At 45.1% G+C, this 21,277-nt stretch overlaps 4 protein-coding genes across 6 annotated transcripts in view; 3 read left to right on the top strand and 1 right to left on the bottom strand.

Annotated features, from left to right (window-relative positions):
• Positions 1–21,277, top strand: part of mtmr10 (myotubularin related protein 10) — a 902,395-nt gene that overhangs the window by 199,671 nt on the left and 681,447 nt on the right. The window lies entirely within an intron of this gene.
• Positions 136–6,160, top strand: tm2d3 (TM2 domain containing 3). Its single transcript, XM_033015133.1, has 6 exons — positions 136–266; positions 424–525; positions 617–774; positions 1,998–2,172; positions 3,440–3,515; positions 4,869–6,160. The coding sequence occupies exons 1-6, from the start codon at positions 182–184 to the stop codon at positions 5,032–5,034; spliced, it is 762 nt and encodes a 253-aa protein (XP_032871024.1). The 5' UTR covers positions 136–181; the 3' UTR covers positions 5,035–6,160.
• On the bottom strand, positions 7,495–12,175 carry larp6 (La ribonucleoprotein 6, translational regulator). Its single transcript, XM_033015121.1, has 3 exons — positions 11,790–12,175; positions 11,506–11,692; positions 7,495–9,010 (listed from the first exon to the last, which is right to left on the bottom strand). Exons 1-3 carry the CDS (start codon positions 12,158–12,160, stop codon positions 7,922–7,924), a joined length of 1,647 nt encoding a protein of 548 aa, XP_032871012.1. The 5' UTR covers positions 12,161–12,175; the 3' UTR covers positions 7,495–7,921.
• Positions 15,365–21,277, top strand: part of lrrc49 (leucine rich repeat containing 49) — a 28,558-nt gene continuing 22,645 nt past the window's right edge. The window contains exons 1-5 of one of the 3 annotated variants that reach the window (XM_033015103.1): positions 15,365–15,522; positions 17,094–17,165; positions 17,804–17,888; positions 18,615–18,782; positions 19,870–19,975. In XM_033015103.1, coding sequence (XP_032870994.1) covers positions 15,481–15,522; positions 17,094–17,165; positions 17,804–17,888; positions 18,615–18,782; positions 19,870–19,975 — 473 coding nt within the window. In that variant the 5' untranslated portion in view covers positions 15,365–15,480. Of the gene's footprint in view, positions 15,532–17,093; positions 17,166–17,803; positions 17,889–18,614; positions 18,783–19,869; positions 19,976–21,277 lie in introns of all 3 variants that reach the window. The other 2 variants (XM_033015105.1, XM_033015104.1) reach the window with 2 other exon arrangements.

Genomic DNA, 21,277 nt, shown 5'->3' on the forward strand with positions numbered 1-21,277 from the left:
TATGTGTGCCTCTATATACCTCTGTTGTGTGATGAGCCACTTGTGCTTTCGCTCAGAATCTGCAGCCTTTATTTCCACTCGCCGCTGATTGGTGGCTTTCCGCGCGGGCTGTGATTGGCCCACTTTCTCTGCGGTGTGATTGGCCGGTGTAGGTTGCCCCTCATTGGGCGGGGCAGATGCAATGGCGGCGAGGAAGCTTCTGGAGCGCCTGCTGCTGCTGCTGCTGGTGATGGCGGCGGCGGCGGCGGCACTGGGAGCGGGCAGCGGTGAGTGCGGGGCCGGGGCTGCTCCTGCTCCTGATGGCGGCGTTAATGGGAGCGGGAGGTGAGTGCGGGCCGGGGATCGGGGCCCTGCCCGCTGTGGAGAACCTGGGCCCGGTCGGGGCGATGCGTTGGGCCTAACCCCTTTGCTTCTTGTCCACAGAGTCTCCGAGCACCGGCGCCCCCGATGGCCTGCTCCAGTCCCGGGGCACCAGCATGCCCGCCACCGGCGGCCTGGACAGCACCCGCGCCCAGCCCGAAGTCGGTAAGTAAGCGCGGTGTGTGTGGAGCTCCACGTTCGCCGTGCCGCCGGCCTCCCTGCAATCACCATCTCTTTCTCTCCCTCCCCCCCCCAGCGCCAACCACGCTGCCGCCCTACCTGGCGAGATGCCCGAGCGCCGGGCCGTGCAACAGGCTGCCGCCCGACTGTGTCGACTGCTCGCTGCATTCTAACTGTGTCTACGGAAAGGAGGTTTCGTTCAACTGCACAGTCAAGCCAGGCGTACAATGCACGGTAAACAACCGATGTAACAATAGAGGAATCTGGTAGATAGATCAAAGGAACGGGCCCTTCGGCCCACTATGGCTGTGTCAACCCCACTTGCCAGCAGATTGTGTGTATGTCCAACCAGACTTGGGGGCTTTCATGGCCTGCTGTTTATGTTCTTGTCTAGGTCAAGTAGTGCCAGAATTAACCTAAAATGTTGACTCATTCCATACACAATAACTTATGTTTTGTGGCATTTTGTTTTTCTAATTATATTCAGGAACACAAAATTCTTGACACAAAACTCGATCTGTTCAGCTTCTCGAGGTTCCCATGTGCAAATGGTTATTGGTTTTGTATTTTTCCGCTCTATTCTGCGTTTGTGTTTGCCTGTATGGGAAGCCAGCCTCCAGGTGTCTTGCCAGTATTCTTTCCTCAGCTACAAGTCAGTGCTACATGACTGCAGCTGTTGAATCTTTCATTATTTTGGGAGATAGTGACAGTCTGTCAGGTCCCTTTGAGGATCTGTCAAAACCGAACTAGTTCTATCTGGTCGAGTGACTAATATTGTGGCTACACGAGTAGGTTTGATACTGGGTAACCCGCTGGTGTCCCAATGGCTTTCCACCATCTACAAGTCAGGATGTGATTACTTGCCAAGGCTATCCTGGCAGCAGCCTTCAAATCTGCAAGAAGACTAAGGGCAGCAAATGCACAGGATTGCGACTACCCACAAGTATCCTTCAGTTGCGCACCATCCTGCCAACTCCACTGCTATTACTGTGTCTAAATCCTTGAACCCCCGCCCCCACTGCAGCTGTTCGTTAGTCTTAAAGGTAATTAATGTTGGACAGTAAATACAAACTTTGCCAGAAAAATGCCCAGATCTGAAAACATAAATTTAAAAAAAATGTTTCTCAGCCTTTAGCTTCTAATGTAGCACACTCATCCTTGGTAGAACATGGTTCAGGCATCTGGCAATGCTGCCACTCTGCACCCACCCCCAGCTTTGTAGTTGAGACACTTGAATATTGAAACCATTCACAACATTGGAGGGAAAAAGGATAAGGATTGCAATGGTTTATCAGAGGTGATAACTGGAGCCCTACGAGGAGCATGGGAGAAAAACATAGCTAACATGGTGTAGATTAGCTGACTTTGCATGTAAAGTAATGGATTCTGGCACATCAGTGACTTTGTTATCAATTATTTATTATTGTTCACGTGTTTTTATTCTGTTTGCTACTCAGGATGAGAATAAGATAGATCAAAAAACATTTTGGATATCAATGGTCTGTCAGTTCTGTTGGCAGTTACCCCCCACTCTGTACCAGTGCAAGGAAAGTACGAAATGCAAGACGGTGTGTTGCCCACGTGAATACTTTATTTCCAACTGCACAGCTCTGGAACATGTGCATTGTCTTGGTAGGTGGTCTTCGAAGGGGCAAACATTGGTGCTGTGTGATTTGTGCAAGTGCAATGACTTTATTCAAAATATGGATAGTTCTGCTATAATTCGATAGTTGCTTTCCTAAGAAACTGTTCATTATAGAAAATCCCTAACCCTGACCGAATATGTGGTATTCGCAAAGTCATTAATGATTTATCCAATTAGCTATATGGAAATACGTGAACCAATGTTTAATGGATTTGGTGAAGTCCAAGTAGTTTAATCATTTATTTGGTAAGCTATAATACAAAGGATTAATATGATGCTGTAATAACTAATCAAAAGTCGGGTTAAGTTGAATAGTTCTAAGTAGTGCATCCAGGAAGAGTACATTGGGCTTTGAGGGAAGGCAGTGTTGATGTACTAGAGCTGATAACTGAATTCAAGCATGGAGTTTCTTCCCAGAGGCCATTAGGAGTCAGAAGGAGTTTCTTCCCAGAGGCCATTAGGACTGTAAACTCCTATCTCACCAGGGACTAACTTTACTGCACCACTCTACTGCTTTTTTTAAAACTGCTGTTTTTTTCCCTTTTTCCTTCCGCCCACAATATTTAATATGTAAAAGAATGATTCTGTTCCATTCTGTTTGTTTGGGTGTTTGTTTGTTTGTCTTTTTGCACAAAGCCCGCGAGCATTGCCACTTTTGCATTTCACTGCACATCTTGTATGTGTATGTGACGAATAAACTTGACTTGACTTGATTGCCAGGGTCATGTTCCCTGGCATATGAAGGTTTAATGACTGGATCAAAGTTACAAGTGAGGGAATACTGCTGGGATAAACAGAATCAACTATTTTGATTTTGGAAAGGCTTAAAAATAGGGGATGCAGGTGAAGAATTGAGACCACAATGGTTTTCAGCAATAACCGTAAACATTGCTGTGAACTTGTGGACCTTTTTCTACAAACTGCGATTTATTGTGTCATTTGTTACAACCTGATCGATTGCACATGTCGTTGAGATGTGCCAACCCTTTTGCGTGGCTTTGTGCTCTGACAATTTGGTAAATATTGTCAATCAAAGCTGGGCTGCACTTGGCTGAGTGCTGCTGTGTTGTCATGCAGTATTCTTCAGACCTCCTGGCGTCTGTACCAGGTCTACGTCCATAACTTATTCATTAGGTTGGCACCAAGACTACTTTCACTGTAGTGATTTCTTGACCACTCTAACACAGACAATACACACATAGAACACATCAAATGTAAATGTCTTGACGTCTGAGATTTTGTTTTCTTTGTTAGGTAATCGCACATTTCAGAAGAAGATGTATTGCAATTGGACAGGGGGTTACAAATGGTCAACTGCTTTGGCTCTGAGGTGAGGAAATATTTTGATTCTTGAGGGAGGATGTTTTGTTTTTAAACCTTTCTGTATGCTAGTTAATAGCCCCCTGGGAAGTAAGGTCGTTAAGAAGGATTTTGGCCGTTTCTTGCATGAAATGCATCCCCCAAGGCATTTATTCTTATAAATATATAATTCCTCTGCCTCCACTCAGTCCCCACCGATCATCACCCCTTACCTTGGTAGTTATGGCCACAATGACTGGTGTTGAATGTAGAAAACTTTCTAATTGGCCCTTTGATTGTTATTTCTGGAGCACTGATTGCATGTAATGTCAGTGCTAAAGCCAGCATTTATTGCATTACATTAATTGCTGCATGAATTTAATTACTTGCCAGACTATTTCAGAGGACAAAGATGCACGCTGGAAAACACTGGTCAGTTAGAGATAATGTCTTGAGTCAATTACTTTAGGCCAGAATTGTAGCCTCATTGGCTTGGAGTGCATGGATTAGGTGAGGGTGGTAGCTTTGCTTCCCTGATAAACATTGCCATGGCATTTTGCCCAAATCTGACAATTCTATAATTACAAATGGCAGCATTTGATTTCAGTGATTTATCTGATTGTAATACTCTTAATATGTGAGCAGCAAGGGTTTGGAGTATTTAAATATTTTGGAGTGTGGTGCAGTACTTACAAAAGGTTTCAGCTGAGCAAATGAGGGACAGTGATAATATCAATTCAAAATTATTTGGATACAGTTCTATGGTCAGCAGCTCTATTTGAATCTAATCAAAGGCCTAATTAGTTTCAATTGACCTGATTATTTTTTTTGGGGGGGGGGGGGGTTTGAGAGAGCTAATCTCTGGTGAGGGAACACATTTTGACGTGTTCATTTTGGATTGAGCAAAGCAAAATTGTTTCATTGAAGCTGTGTGGTCTTTTTGGCTGGCAGTATTTGCATTCCCAGTAACAAACCGTTCTCAATCTTTGCAGTAAGTCCTAGGTTGTGTCATATGGTTGTTTCCCCCCCCCCCCCCACTTAAGCAGAGAACCTACACGAACGTAGGCATTCTGTGGCTCTCTTGACTCATTCCAAATAGTGATTCATTATGTAGAACATTTGAAAATGTTCATCTGTGCAGCAAACTGTGTCATATAATATCTGTTGACAGCGGGGAATGGATGGGAGGGGGAGACACTGGAACGTGATCAGCAGCTGGGCTTGCGTTAATCGGTATACTTTCTTTTACCAGGACTTGGGCTGGACTAGTATCTAAGAACAGGTGTTGAATCCACACTTCTAACCAGTTTGCTATCACGTAGACATATGCATGAGAATGAGCATACTTCCTCTTTGCTTAACTGAGATTTTGATTTGATTTCAGCATCACTTTGGGAGGGTTTGGAGCTGACCGATTCTATTTGGGCCAATGGAAGGAGGGTCTTGGTAAACTCTTTAGCTTTGGCGGCCTTGGAATATGGACCTTGATAGATGTGCTGCTAATTGGGATTGGCTATGTTGGGCCTGCTGACGGCTCATTGTACATCTGAGCTGCACAAGGACCTGTCCTGTGATACCACTTGGAGTTACGGAGCACAAGTTCAAATATTTTGGAGAATGCTCCATCTGTACAGAAATCACTTTCTTTGCCACTGTCAAGCTGAGGGCTTGTGCCAGGTTGGGTTGTCTTGCACCATTGCTTCCTGGTCAACCTTGGTGATGGTGATTATTGAAACTATCAATGAAGGCATCCTTGGGACCTTACAGTGACTTTTTTAAATTCTCTGTGATTCTTCTTTTAATGGAGTTATTTCACATGCAACATTTGGACATATTTGCTGATAGGTCAGAGACCTAAAGACTGCCTGCAATTCTGACCATTTTGATAGGATGAGTTGTGGATGGCATGAGAGATGAAAAAGAGTTTTAAGATATTAACATCAAGCAAGTTTGAACATTGCCTTCTCAATGGGGAACAAAGGAAGATGGGAAACATAAGCAAATAGTTTTGGACTGCTGACTACAGACAAGTGCATAAGTAAGGCCATGAATCACCTGTTTGTGGAGTTTCTTGGCACTGTAACTTTACTGGTATTTCCAGTAACATGCTGAAAGCACAACTTCTGATTATACTCCATGGTAAAAGTAAAGGCAGTTTGTATCAAGGGTTGGAATTAATCATTGCCTTCCATTGCACAAAAGGTGACCTGTCAGTTTCATGTGCTGGTGACACTCTGCTCAGTCCAGTCTGGGCCAGCTGTTTAGTTCTGGTGTGGTCCCATGGAGGTTTATTAGAAGACTCCAGTTACCTAATGTTGGTCAGCTCCTAAGTTGCATTACTTACCATCAGGGATCTGAGCAATCCTGGGTGTGGAATGCAGTTTGAGGAGTGCAGGGAAGGGGAAACTGGAAGGTAATGGCCTCACAGCTGTATCACTCCACACTTATCATGTTAGTCTATTGAGCTCAAATGGCATTTAATGTTACAGCTGGGCTGTTAAGGTGTGTGAGGAAAGGCTCTATAATGCACTATTAGGTGCCCGCTGGAGATATCTGGCAGTGATTTCAGTCACCTTGAACATGTTTAACCAGCCTGTTGGATTCAGTGCTTTAGATATCTGTACTGTACATTGTTACAAAATTGTGAAAATTAAACATCAATATCAATTATTTGAATCTTGTCTCGTAACTTGTATGAAACGTTGTGGCATGTTGGTCACATCTCTTGCTATTCTTTATTGTATATTCCTGAAATAAGTGCATTCAAATGTTTCCAATATAATCAAAACGTTGGTGGGAAAGCACAGCAATGATGGAGCCAGGCCAGGTTTCAGATTGAGCTTTGCATTCATCTGATTAAATGTAGACAATGTACTCAATGTTTACCTCAATGTTTACCTGCAGTAAGCTAACAGCAGAAAACAGTGGTTGTTAGGGATGAAAATCATGGCATGGGGACAGCCAATATTACACACAACTTAAGTATCAGATCTAACCAAATAACAACAGAAGAGATTGCTCCCTGTGCAACCTCTTGGTTCACACATCCCAATCCACCCAGGTAATTTCCCCCACAACCACATACGATGTAAGACCTGTCCCTATACCCCCCTCACCTCCAGCAACCCTTCCAGCTTAGATAGAGGTTCACATGCAATTCCTCTAACATCACCTGCTGTTCGCAATGTGGCTTCCTGTATATTGGCGAGCATAAACCTGGCGACCAAATACTTGCACTGGGTTTGCAAAGGCCCGAATCTCCCAGCTGCTAACCATTTGAACTCTTCCTATTCCCACACTGACCTTTCTGCCCTGGGCCTCCATTGCCACAATGAGGTACACACAAACCAGAGGAACAGCATCTAATTCCGCTTTAGCAGCTTACAACCCAACAGTATTTAAAAAAGATATAAACCAGCATCTGCAGTTCCTTGTTTCAACAGCAGTAATTGCTTGGCTAAATGGGACACAGAGTGAGTTTCACTATATTGTACTAACTGTTGGGGGTATAATATCACTCTGACTAAGCTATTTAACCTGGCACCTGGTGTGGGACACGAGGGTGTCAGGAGACTATCTTGGAAAAAACACAAGTAATGTTGCTAAAAATCATTTGCTGGTAGTGTAGTGCTAGATATGCAGGATAGGAATGAACTATTTTATTTGCAAATCAATAAACAACCTGAGTGCGGGTGCTGCAGTATAATTCAAGCATTGAACGCAGATCAGTATTCTAGTGACAGACTTCTGATCAACAGGAACTAGCAGCCACCCAGCATTTGTATACAAAAGCAGCACCTTCTGGCACAGGGGTCAGGTTAGGGGGAGAAGGCAGGAGAATGGGGTCGGAGGGAGATAGATCAGCCATGAATGAATGGCAGTGGACTTGATGGGCCGAATGGCCTAATTCCACTAGAATTAGGACATTTGGGGAAGGAGATCATGGGAATGCGTATGAATGTGGCATAAACTTTTTGGCAGGAAGGACAATTGTTCAAGTACAATCGACACAGGAGTAGAAGGATGTTTAATCTGCATTTATTCAAATCACAACAATATACACCATCTTTTCATTCAAGTATGAATACCAGCTCAGTGTCCCTTTCTGCACCGTTACTCAACCTAATAAGTCCAAGTCTCTCCCCACGTCCCCCAATTACCAGCTGCACTTTCATAGCATTGTCAGGTTAACAAAAATATTAGCCTTGGGTTAGGATACAGCCCACTTGTAAACAATAGTTTAAAATAAAAAGGTAGGATATTTCACCCAAAAACATGGAAATAAAAAAATGCAGTTTACTCCTGCACAGTTACATGAAATACCAACTCAACATAGGATACGTTTAAATCACATTACATATGGTTTAACTGAAATCATTTCAATTTACCAAGTACAAATCCAGCATTACTGAGGGTAGCTAGGGTAGGTTACAAGACTCAGATTACAAGCGGCTTGCTCCTCTCTACAGATGTTTGGAATCCTTTAGTGCCGTCTGGTCCTCTGGGCATGCGTACTACTCCTGCAGGCAGCCCGCCTGCACTGTGCATCTTTCTAGAAAGCATGGGGCTGCCAACTGGAGTATTCTCATGTGATACCCCCTGCGCTTGCTTGCGTCTCTGTACCCAGGGGCTGCCAGACGGTGTGTTGCTGCTGTCCGATGAATAGTCAGTCCACTTACTTCCAACCTCAGCATTTGCAGGAGCTCCAAGCTTAGCATCTGCAGTGAGCGGAGATTTGTGCACAGCCATATCTTTCCGTTGCATCGATGGGCTGGAACGCGGACTGTTCCATGGACTAGCTCGGGGAGAAGTGTTAGGACTCAGGTGATTGTTTTTATAGGTGTTGGGGCTCAGTTGATTAATGGGTTTGGGTTTGCGGCCAAGCATAGGAGATGCAGGGTTGCTCTCTGGTTCAGAAGAGCTGCATGCTGACGAATCTTCACATATATACTGCAACTCCTCCACTCGCTTATTGCTAGATTTGCTTTTCATCTCATTCTTGCCAACATCTTCAGCCTCTTTGTTCTTCTCTCTGACAACTTTCTTCTTTGGTGGTTTCATCTCTATTAGCACCACTTTCATTCCCCTTTCATCGTTTTTTCCAAGTGATTTATGTGCCTTAATTGCAGATTCAACATTTTCATACTCTACAATTACACAGTCCTTTGTTCCCAACTGTGAATAGCGATTGCCCAGTCTTTTCACATCTGCAGGGAGCTCCTTCCCTGGCTTTATAACACGAACCGAGATGACTGGACCAAACACACCAAATGCCTTCAGTACGTACTCCATTATCCTTTCTTGCAAGCCAGCATTTTCACATTCTAGATTATCATTTAAAACCTGGAGTTCTGGACACAGAAGCATATCATATACCAGCAGTATCTGACTTGGAAGATGCTCACTAGGGAAAACTGGAACGACTGTCTTCCGTCTCACTTTTTTCCCTTCATCATTTAGTTCCAAAAGGTCAGAGCACTTCAGAGCAAAGGCAGTTGTTTGCCAGTCACGAGTGAGGTGTTTTACCTAGAACAAAAGATTCTGTTTTATCTATGCCTATTCAACAGGAATGAACACCTGGACGATTCACTTAATTATAGTAATGAAATATCAAAGCAGTTAAACCATTGCTGAGGGAATAGATAGACGATGCTTCGGCTGGGACCATTCTTTAGATTGAAGGAGGGTTGAGAATGTTGATAAAGAGAGATGGGGGAGGGGGCAAGGCATTGTAAGTGATAGGTGGAAACAGACCTCCGCTCTGTTCACAATAACCAACCTGATCTCCCGGTGACTCAGCACTTCAACTCCCCTTCCCATTCCGAATCCGACCTTTCTGTCCTGGGCTTCCTCCATGGCCAGAGTGAGGCCCACCGTAATTTGGAGGAGCAGCACCTCATATTTTGCTTGGGCAATTTACACCCCAGCAGTATGAACATTGACTTCTCCAATTTCAGGTAGTCCCTGCTTTCTCCTTCCCTTCCCAGCTCTCCCCCAGCCCACTGTCTCCGCCCCTTCCTTTCTTCTTCCCACCACCCATCCTCACATCAGTCTGAAGGGTCTTGACCCGAAACGTCACCCATTTCCTTCGCTCCATAGATGCTGCCTCACCCGCTGAGTTTCTCCAGCATTTTTGTCTACGGTGGATACAGACGAGAGGTTTGATGGGCAGATGAGTGGAATAAATTACAAAGGCTGGAGGTGAAGAGGAGACAGTGTCAGATAATAAGAAAGAAATGTAAAGCTGGGAGGGATGTGGGTGCACAGGGATGGGCGGAGACCTAATGCTAGGCCTCTTTCCATACTCTATCTGTTAACTAATGTAGGCTATCTCACTGAGCCTGTCCTGCATTATCAAGATCGAGGCTGATCACCTTCCTCAGCTTCACTTTACAATCCACATCCCTCAGTCCCCTATTATCCAGAAATCAATCATTGTCATTGGAAAGAATATAGCTTGAGGGGAGAGAATTCCACTGATTCACTATCCTTTAAGGTGTACTTTTTTGAGAAACTGTGCTCCCGATCTCAGACTCCTAAGCCATCTAATGTCAAGCCCACAAGCCCTTTAACTATTTTGTTTAGATCTGCTCTCATTATTGTAAATTTGAGATTATAATCCACTCACCCTATTCTACGGCAAACATCCCACTTTTGGAATAGTCTAGTGAACCTTAACTAGACTTCCACTATGGCAACTATTTTCATTCTTAGGCGAGACAAAAACTAGTAAATATGGAGTCACCAAGAACGTATAGAACTGAACTGATTTTTTTCTGCATTCAAATCCTACAAATACTGTACTACATTCCTTTTGAATGACTCGCTGTACCGGTTCGATGTTCAGTTACTTGTGCAAGAGCAAACTTCAGTCTCTTTGAACATCCACACTGCCCAGTTTCTTACAATTTAAAACTTTCTCCAGTCTGAGCATTAAAATGGCGACCGCACATTATATTCCATCTGCCATGTTCTTGCCCACGCACCCAGATTGTTTGTCTTGGCCCTCTATCTTCTTGGCCCTCTATCTTCATTGCTCGATCTCACCTTGTTTAGTGTTGGATGTGAATGATTTGGATGTGGTCAAACTAGGTGCCTATGTGGCTGTTGGGTGAAATGACTGGCGTTATTCTGTTTGAATACATGGTAGTGATAACATTAAATGGTTTACTGGGCCATTGCAATGGAACACAATAGTTAGTCTATGGGGCTAGTTCAGGGAAAGGAGAATTCATTTCCTTCCTGAGGACATTCATGAACCAGATGGGATTTTCTCTCTCCAAATTCTTCCTTAAATGCCAGTGGCATTATTCATTCATTGAATACATACTAGCAAAACAGTGTTGGATTAACTCAGCAGATCGGGCAGCACCTGGTGAGGGAATGGACAGGTGACATTTCTGGACAGACCCTTCCTCAGACCGATGGAGATGGGGGAGAAAGCACGACAAGTAATAGGTGAATACACACGAGGGGGGTATTAGTAGATGGGTGGATTATTAGTTTTGAAATGCAAGTACTATACCACAATAATCAACTATAGTTGAAAGTAGATGATTGGGACTTCAACGTTCTTTATCTATGTAATAATTCCCCATCATCTGACTTTGAGCAACCCAGCAAGGAGATTAAGTCAGTGAGGGATCCATTCTACTAACTTATTGGTGTTAGTCTAAAGCTTCAAATTAGCCACCGCCACCATGCAAGCTACAACACAAGACACTCCAAGTGTTGGTTTACAACAAAAAGATACGTGCTGGAGTAACTCCGCAAGACAGGCAACATCTCTGGAGAACATGGATGGGTGACATTTCGGGTCGGGACTGTTGGGGGGGGCTGGAAGAGAGGAGGGCAGGGCAAAGCGTGGCAATAATATTAAGAAGGGTCTCGACCCGAAACGTCACCCATTCCTTCTCTCCAGAGATGCTGCCTGTCCCGCTGAGTTACTCCAGCTTTTTGTGTCTACCTTCGGTTTAAACCAGCATCTGCAGTTCATGCTTACGCAATAATATTAATGTTACCTTTTTGAAAGAAGTCAGCAGTTTAACACTGACATAGCCCATCTTATTTCTTCTCACGTGCTTTAGTAGAAATGCATCGTTTTCCAGGTGGTCATCAGACAGATAATATTCAATCTGGGCAACAAGTTTCTGTATCAGCTCACTGTCCGGTGGCGCCCACTCCGCCGCCAGGTCATCTTCAGTACCGCTGTAACAGACAGGGAGCGTATTAACGAAGCTCCGACCCCCGCCTCCCTCCCTCCATCTCTCCGGCCGCCCCCTCCATCTCCCCGCGGCCTCGGTACCTGTTTATCCCGGCACCGGGAGCCGCCTCTTCATCCGTGCCGCTACCCACGCTGCCGCCCTCCAGCCGCGCCACCGGCTCCTCCTCGGCCGCCGCCACTTGGATGCGGACAAGCGGCGCGGCCTCCCCGGCCGGCACTGTCATCCCGGTGTCGCCGAGCGTTCCCCCCTCCATGGTCAGCGGCGAGCACGGGCCCCCGCCCCGAGGCTGAGCCTGGGCCGGAGGAGGAGCGCAGGGCGGGGCTGGGGGTAGGCCGGGCCTACGAACCGGCGGGCGGAGCCTGTGGTCCCGGGCGGGCGCCAGGGATTCCCGGAGTGCCGGGGGCGCCAGGAAGGCGGCCCAACGCAACAGCGCGTCCTGCAGGTTGTACATGGGAGGCGGCGGGGCCTGGTCGCCACCATCGACCGCTTATCAACAGCCCGCCTCCCAATCAACCCGGCCCAGCCCCAATCAACCCGGCCCGGCCCCCAGCCCAACCCCATCAAACCCAACCCTGGCCCAACCCCATTCAGCCCAACCCCCAATCAACCCGGCCCAGCCTCATCCAGTCCAACCCCCAGCCCCATCAAACCCAACCCGGCCCAGCCCCAATCAACCCGGCCCGGCCCCCAGCCCAACCCCGGCCCAGCCCTAGCTCAACCCGGCCCAGCCTCATCCAGTCCAACCCCCAGCCCCATCAAACCCAACCCGGCCCAGCCCCAATCAACCCGGCCCGGCCCCCAGCCCAACCCCATCAAACCCAACCCCGGCCCAGCCCTAGCTCAACCCGGCCCAGCCTCATCCAGTCCAACCCCCAGCCCCATCAAACCCAACCCTGGCCCAGCCCCAATCAACCCGGCCCGGCCCCCAGCCCAACCCCATCAAACCCAACCCTGGCCCAGCCCTAGCCCTAGCCCAACCCCATTCAGCCCAACCCCCAATCAACCCGGCCCAGCCTCATCCAGTCCAACCCCCAGCCCCATCAAACCCAACCCTGGCCCAGCCCCAATCAACCCGGCCCGGCCCCAGCCCAACCCCATCAAACCCAACCCAGCCCTAGCCCAACCCCCAGCCCTAGCCCAATCAACCCGGCCCAGCCCTATCCAACCCCCAGCCTCATCCAGTCCAACCCCTAGCCCTATTCAGCCCAACCCTGGCCCAGCCCAACGCCCAACCCCCAGCCCAGCCCATCCCCGCTCAAAAGGAAGAGTGTCTAAATGCCTCTTAAATGTTATTCTTGTAGCTGATTCCAGCAGATCTCTGGCAGCACCAAAGATCCTATGGAAAAGATCCTATTGCTATAGGATCTTTGGGCAGCACGTTCCAGATATCAACCACTCTGGTCCTAAACAGTCCGCCCTCAGATCTTATTTAAAACTCCTTACATTCACCTTAAACCTATGCCTACCATTCGAGGTTTGACTTTATATTCTACGCCTCTCAAAATATTGTGTGCTTCTGTCCAAAGATCTATAGCCGCTATAAGATCTTTGCTTCTGTCAGCTCACTCTCGGCCACTTCACTTCAAGGAAAATAGCTTATCCAATCTTTTCTCGTAACTAAAGTCCTCAAATCCTGGTCAATCTCCTCGGTACATCTGCAGCGCAATCATATCCTTCCAGATGTGTGGGTGACCAGAACTACGCACATATTTGCCAGAGCTTTGCCCACACATTCGTTTCATTGCTTCCTCGTGTCCTCTCCAAAATTTACTTTCCTTCATAAGTCCATAAGTGATAGGAGCATAATTAGACCATTCGGTCCATCAAGCCTACTCTGCCATTCAACCATTCAATCATGGCTGATCTATCTCTTCCTCTCAACCCCATTCTCCTGCTATATCCCCATAACCCCTTCCGATGGTACTTGGTATGGTACTTTATTTCTGTATGGTACTTTATCTATTTCTGTATCAGCAAATTTAACAACCATATCTTCAGTGACTGCATCCGAATCATTGATCTGATTATAAAATGTCAAAGCCCCTGTACCAGTCAGTGGCACACCATTCCTCAATCCTGCCATCCACGTATCGTATGCCTATTCACCAGCCATTCTTCATCCACACTATTATTTTGTTATTTTGTCTTGTTTCGTGGCAGTCGGTGCTCTGGGATGACGGTAGATTTTGATCAAAGGTCTTTTGCTTTTAACTTTTGCACTTTTTATAATGCATTTTTAATTTTGCTTTTCTTTTCTTTTAATTCTTCTATTTTATTTCATTTTATTATTTCATTTTATTGTATGACATGTTTTTATGTGAAGCACTTTGAGCCTGCCTCGTGTATGAAATGTGCTATATAAATAAAGTTGCCTTGCCTTGCCTTTGATTTTGATGGCGTGATTTTGTGAATTTCCTTGTCCGACCCTGCCCGAGATGCTGCCCGACTCGCTGAGTTCCACCGGCAATTCGTGTTTAGCATACAGCCTTTAGTATACTTTATTTTGCAGCAACAAAAATAAACTTAAGAGCTACAAAAAAAATTTGCGGATTCCGAGTGAAAAGCTGTAATTGAAAGCCTGAAGCTCCCTCGTTCCTCATCTAATTGTTTCTATAAGGCGAGGTTTACGGGGAGCGCAAGGATTGCGTTAGCGCAGAACCACCTGCCCAAAGATCCTATAGCGGGGCCCGGGGCAGCGGGGAGAGAGAGTGCGCGGCCCGGGGCAGCGGGGAGAGGGAGTGCGGGGCAGCGGGGAGAAGGAGTGCGGGGTCCGGGGCAGCGAGGAGAGGGAGTGTGGGGCCCGGGGCAGCGAGGAGAGGGAGTGTGGGGCCCGGGGGAGAGGGGAGACATTGTAGTGAGGGGGCAGGCGAGGGAGTGCCGGGGGGGATAAGGCCTAGTGTGTGTGAAGTTGCGGGGAGGTTTACAATGTTTCTTATTTACAATGTTTCTTATTTAATGTCCCTTGTCTAGCCTGAAATAAAGTTCATTATTGGATCAGAAGAAATATAATTGTGTGTGTTATATGATTATATACATTTATATAATTTTCATGTATGTGTGTTTATAAACATTTTATTCTTTAACAAGAATTAACAGAATTATGAACTTACAGAATTATGAATCTAACCCTATATATCACGCACAAAAACTTCCCCCGCAATGTCAATCACCCTGCGAGTCGGGTCGGTTCCGGTTACTACAAAATCAACTCAAACACAGCTTGTGAACCATTTAAAAAGAAATGATTTAAAAAACATAAAAAAAGACAATTACCAGAATCAAATTTTATTGTTGACAAGAAGTATGAACTGACAGATTTATGAATCTAACCCACACAAACTGTTGCCCCACAACATTGATTACACTGCGAGTCGGGTCGGGTCAGGTAGGCTCAGGTTACTAAAATGGGCGTTGAAAAATGCCCATGATCCCCTCCATAGCGTACTACACGTCAGTCCATTGCATTTCGCAGGAGTAGCCTATCTTGCTCCGCTATAGGATCTTTGCACCTGCCTACTTTGTGCTTTCAGAAAGCTCCCCTTCACAATGTGCTGCACCCGGAGTGACCGATCCCCCACTTGGCCGGGCCGGGCCGGGAGTCGCGGCCTGCGGAGCGCTGGGGAACATGAAGCGCGGACACGGCGAACAGCGGAAGTAGCGGTTGCTAGGGAGCCAGGGGGGTGAGCACGGCGCCGGCTGCCGCAGTGGGAGTGGGAGCGGGACGGGAGCGGGAGCGGGAGTGGACGGTGCGGGAGCGGTGCGGGACGGGAGATGCTGCCCGGCAAGTATCGGGCGAGGCTGCTCGGAAACCCGGTAGGTGCTGTGAGTATCCATGGAAACCCAACCCACGCCTCGCCCTTTGTGTGTGTGCGGTTCCGACCGGCGAGCCGCGTGTATCAGGTCTCGGCTACCGGGTCACTGTCCGGGGGTGAGGGGTCACTGTCTGGGGGTGAAGGGTCACTGTCTGGGTGTGAAGGGTCACTCTCCGGGGGCGCGGGGTCACTGTCTGGGGTGAAGGGTCACTGTCTGGGGGCGCGGGGTGAAGGGTCACTGTCCGGGGGCGCGGGGTCACTGTCCGGGGGCTCGGGCTCACTGTCCGAGGACACTGGGTCACTGTCCGGGGGTGAAGGGTCACTCCGATGGCACGGGGTCACTGTCCGGGGGTGAAGGTCACTGTCCGGTGGTGAAGGGTCACACCGAGGGCACGGGGTCACTCTCCGGGGGTGAAGGGTCACTCCGAGGGCACAGGGTCACTGTCCGGGGGAAACCTTTGGTGCTCCAGAGAAAAGAATACAAGTTTGTGCAACCTCTCCTAGCCAATATCCTCTAATTCAGTCAACATCATATTTCCTGTCAATTTCTGAGCTGCTCTCGTTTTCATTTGAATCCATCCTCAAATCTCCTTCCTTCCTCCCTCAGCTACAAAGGAAGGAAGAGTTTGAATGAGGCCGCCTGCCACATTGGGGCTTTACTTAACAAAGAACCTTTCCTCATCTTTTGACAACGAGATTACAGTCTTCCGTACCTAATGTTGAATTCATCATTTAAAACACTCATAATACCTAGCCATTGTAATATTTCCACAATTCAGTTTTCTGTTCTGGTAATTTTGGGTTCAATTTGTTTTTACACCTCTGACAGCGCTATCAAACTGTTATTCATTAATAACTGCCTTCTGACACCCAGAAAATTGCATAGGATTTACATGGAGGGTAGAAAAAGGGTTGCAAGCACCTGTTCTTTTTACAAAGAAAAGTGGCTGGCATATCAATTCCTAGTTAGTAACCTGTGACTTAGAGTCATAGAGCTATACAGTATTGAAAATGGTCTTTCGGCCCACTTTGTTCATGCCCCTGGGCTAGTCCCATTTATCTGCATTTGGCACGCAGCCTTGAAACCCATCCTGTCCTTCTATCTGACATCTGTTGGAACACAACTCTCTAAATGTTGCCTCTGCCCTTCCACGTGCACCCTAACACTGGCACTCAGTTATCATTCTGGTAAATCTACATTGCAGTCCCACTGAGGTCTGTACATTCTTCCTCAAGTGCAGTTGTTAGGACTGCCCAGAGTACTTCAGGTGTGATCTCTGCATTTGTTGTTGGAGTAAGTCTTGGTGAGGAGAGCCAATTCTGTGGCAATTTGACTGTGACAATTTTTGCAATACAATATTTTTCCATATTGTGACAAAACAGTGTTTTTTTTGAGACATGACATTATTTATTTAAACCAAAAGAGTTGGCAATGTTATGAGTCTGCCCTCTAATGGTTTAGTGTTGACAATGATGTGGTGAAAATTAGGCTTCTGATCACATAGTATTTTATTAGTACTGTACAAGGTACAGTGTATTACAGGTATTATAACTTAATTATTTTATTTGCAGATTAATACTTGCAGTCTTCAGTTAACTGTGCAGGCTTCAGCTGTCGGAGATCGTTTATCTCAGAAGCAGCAGGTAAAAAGTGTCAATGATTGATAGAAATTACACTGAAAAAATACTGGTTTTACTTGCGACAAAAAATGTTGTTTTCTTCTTTTCTAATTAATGATAATTGTGCCAAGAATTGACTTTAGAATCAAAATGCGTTTTGAATGTCATTGGAACAAATATGCGAAATACTTTTAAATCAAATTTATTCTCTCTTCAACCCTGCTCATTCTCTATTCTCCCCTGTCCTGTCAGGTAGAAGATACATAAGCTTGAAAACATGTACCATCAGATTCAAAAACAGCTTCTTTCTTGCTGCCATCAGACTCATGAACGGACTTGTCAAACGCCCAATCTCCCAATCTACCTTGTTGCACCCTTGCGCTTGTTTTATCTGCACTTTCATTGTAGCTGGAACACTATATATTCTGCATTTTTTTCCTTTTCCTCTCTTGCACAACATACTCATGTACAGTATGATTGACCTGGATAGCGCACAAAACAAATGTTATTCCACTGCCCCTTGGTACAGATGATAATAATGGCAAAATTCTATTCTACATTATAGATGTTTGTAGTTTTATTCAGTGAATCATGAAATTCAGAATTCAAGAAAGTTTTGTTTTAAAATCACTTCACTTAAATCTGTGTTTTTTATTTTGCAGCTTGATTATAGAGCAAATAAGGATCTCCTTCCTTCACATAAACTTTTGAATGTGGATGGAGACAAGAATTTCCATGGAAAACCAGGTATGGTACATCTGCAAGTATTCACTTGTCTGACTACTAACATTTATCTCTCTCAGATTCAAACATACTTCAGAACTGGACACAATACTCTAAATGTGGTCTCACCACTATCTTATATAACTGCAGCATGACCTCCCAACTCCTACACTCAATACCCTGACTGATGAAGGTCACTGTGCCAAAAACTTTTTTTGATCACCCTACAATTCAGTTCTTCTTCCACAATGCTTTAAACTCTCACATGATCTTTTGTCTCTGGTTCTACTACAGAATGCAGCTTATTTTGTTTCTCTCCATGTAACAAAGACCTTATGAACTTTTGAAACTAATTTTCTGTAAAACAACTCTAAGATGAGCAAATTACCGCAACCCATAATGGGAAAGCGTTAATAATATGGCTGAACTTCATAATAGTGCAAGGGAATGGGACTAATATTGCCTTTCACAGAATCACTGAGCTATCCTGGAAAATATATATTTGTGAGAAAAGTTTGGTATGTATCCCAAAAATGAACTCTGTAATAAAGTTTCATTCTGTTCTCATGGACAATTCTACATGTTTTCTATCGCTGTAATTGATATTCTGTATATTTTAATAATATTTAATTGTTGATTATTTGAATGCAAATTATTGTACCTCCAGCACAAACATCATGCCAGGTAGACAAGTTATAGGGAGGCAGATTATACTTCTGTAGACTCTACATTGAATTTTGTTGTTCACAGAAATAACCTGTCATGATGATCCACTCCGCCACTACTCAGAACTGTCATTGAAGGAAACAGCTGGGGACATGCCATCACAAAGTCCCAGTTTACTAAAATCTCGACAGGGCTCTCAAAGTGCTGTGCCTTTCCATTCTCATGGTCACGGAACCTTGCCGTACTTACCAGGTATTTCCTGTTTCCTGTTCGTAACCTATTCTGTTTCTGTTTTAAAAGGCCTAATGAAACAACAGTCATATGTCAAGTGGGCTGAATTAGAACTGTACAAAACTATGAATAGTGCCTTTCCACTCTCAATCCTGATATGGTTAAGTGGTTTATGAAACCACATGCCTATCAGCACCAACACTTTTTAATCTCTCCGCACATAAAAATCACATCACCTTTTTATTTTCTCCACTTATCTCATATTTTTCTGCATTATATTGTGTCCATGTTCTTGACCATTTACTCACCTTGTCCATATCATCCCAAAGCCTCTTGGCATCTCCTCACAGGGGAGACTGACTTTCAGCTTTGTGTCATCAGCAAATAGCGATAAACTGTAAATATTCGATATTGATTGTGAGCAGCTGGGCATCGGCACTGATCTCTGGGACACTTCACAAGTTAGTTCTAACCTGAAAATTACACTCTGTATTTAGTTTGTTCATTTATCCTTAATCAATGCTCAGGTATTAATTACCCCAGCCCACCACCCACAGATCCTGATTTAATTTGAAAATCTTTTAACAAAGGTCTTCTGAAAGTTCAAATACACAACATCACATGATTCACCTTTATACAGTCTGCTTCTATGTTTTGTCTGATGGTCTTAGATTCTTTTGTTCATGCATGATGGAAATCCTGAACACTGTCCAGAATATTGTTGAGGTTGGGGTGGTGGGGGTGATGGTTGATAAATGGAGAACTTTAAACCGGGGTTGTACATACACTTCCTAGGCAGAGCTACTCCAAGCCGTGAAACCAAGATGGATCGATGAGGACACTGTATAAATCATGATACCATAGAATGGTAAAAGCAGATTGCAGGGGCTTGTGATTTTTTAAGGAATTTTGTTATGAACTCAAAAGTCATCTTCCAAATAGTGCTGAATTGCTGACTTGTAGAAGTGGCTCATTTCTGGCTTCCTTGTTATTTATTTAGTTGGAGCACCGTTTGTATGTTAGTGTGGCTTCAAATGTTCCAGTCCAATGACCTTCTCTGTATGCTGAGAAATTCTGTATTATAACCAAACCCTTTGTAAACTCCCAGGTGACAATGTCATTTTCTCTGAGCTTCCTTCAACACCTGGAATACCAGTTGTATACCGCACACCCGAACAGCGGGCGGAATATGCAGACAGACTGAATCTGGACAGGTGAGTATGATTTTAAAAGATTGAAAAACAGTATAGTTCAGAAATGGGCCCTTTGGCCCACAATATTTGTGCCGAACATGATGCCAAGTTAAACTGATCTCATCTGCCTGAACATGATCCATTTCCCTCTATTCTCTGCACTGCCATCTTCCTATCTAAAAGCTTCTTAAAGGTCACCACCACCCTGGGCAGTGCATACCAGGCTCCCACCATTTTCTGTGTGATAGAACTTGACCGCACATCTCCATGAAACTTTCCCCCTCTCGCCTAATAGCTATGTCCACCAGTGTTGGACATTTCCACCCTGGGACAAAGGTTCTGACTGTCCAGGCCTCTCATCATTTTATATACTTCTATCAAGTCTTTCCTCAACCTCTGGCGAACCAGAGATACCTATCTAAATCTATCCCTGTAACTGAAACCCTCTAATCCAGGCAGTGTTTGGGTAAACCTCCTCTGCACCCTCTTCAAAGCCTCCTCATCTTTCCTGTATTGGGATGACCAGAATTGCAAGCAATAGTCCAAATGCTGCCTAATCCAAAGTCACAGAATTATACAGCAGGGAAACAGGCACCTTGGTCTAACTCATTCATGCCAACCCAATTGCTCTGTAAACTAATCCTATTTGCCTCTATTTCATCTTCTTCTTCTGTCGTGTGGCGTGCACAGCCTCAGTTGTTGTATTTGATCTTCCATTTGTACACGTCGAGTTGATTGCATTAGTCGAAACTGGGCGGACCACGTGAAGGTTGCAATCTTCCACCCCCCTATTTCATCCATTCTCCTCGAAACCTTTCCTATTCACATACCTGTTCAATGATAAGTGGTCCCAACAATGTAATTAAGTTCATGAATATAAAAGAAAGTTAAATCGATACGATTATAAATTGAGAGCATTTTACTGATATTTTTAGTTAAAACATCAATTTATTATCTAGTAAACTGAAATAAGGCAGCCACAACTGTAATGAAACATTGCCTAATTGAAGAAAAGTGAATTAGTAGACAATTTAAAAAAATAACATTTGTATTGAGAGGAGTGGAATAAACCTTCCCTGAGCTACGTCAGAATAATGACAGGTTTTCAGTGAGGTGTCTACATTACAACGGAACTACAGTGAATGAAGAAATTACAGCATTGTCCCTTGGAACTACAGCGGGTAAAGTCAATAAATGTATTTTACATAGGTTACAAACTAACTGTTTTCAACCCTCCCAATATGAACTGTTTTTGAATAAACCATCACAAAATCTAAGCTCTGAACCCATAGCTCCCACATCATTGACAACATGTAAATTAAT

The sequence above is a fragment of the Amblyraja radiata genome, chromosome X (genome assembly GCF_010909765.2).
Source record: "Amblyraja radiata isolate CabotCenter1 chromosome X, sAmbRad1.1.pri, whole genome shotgun sequence".
NCBI lineage: Eukaryota > Metazoa > Chordata > Chondrichthyes > Rajiformes > Rajidae > Amblyraja > Amblyraja radiata.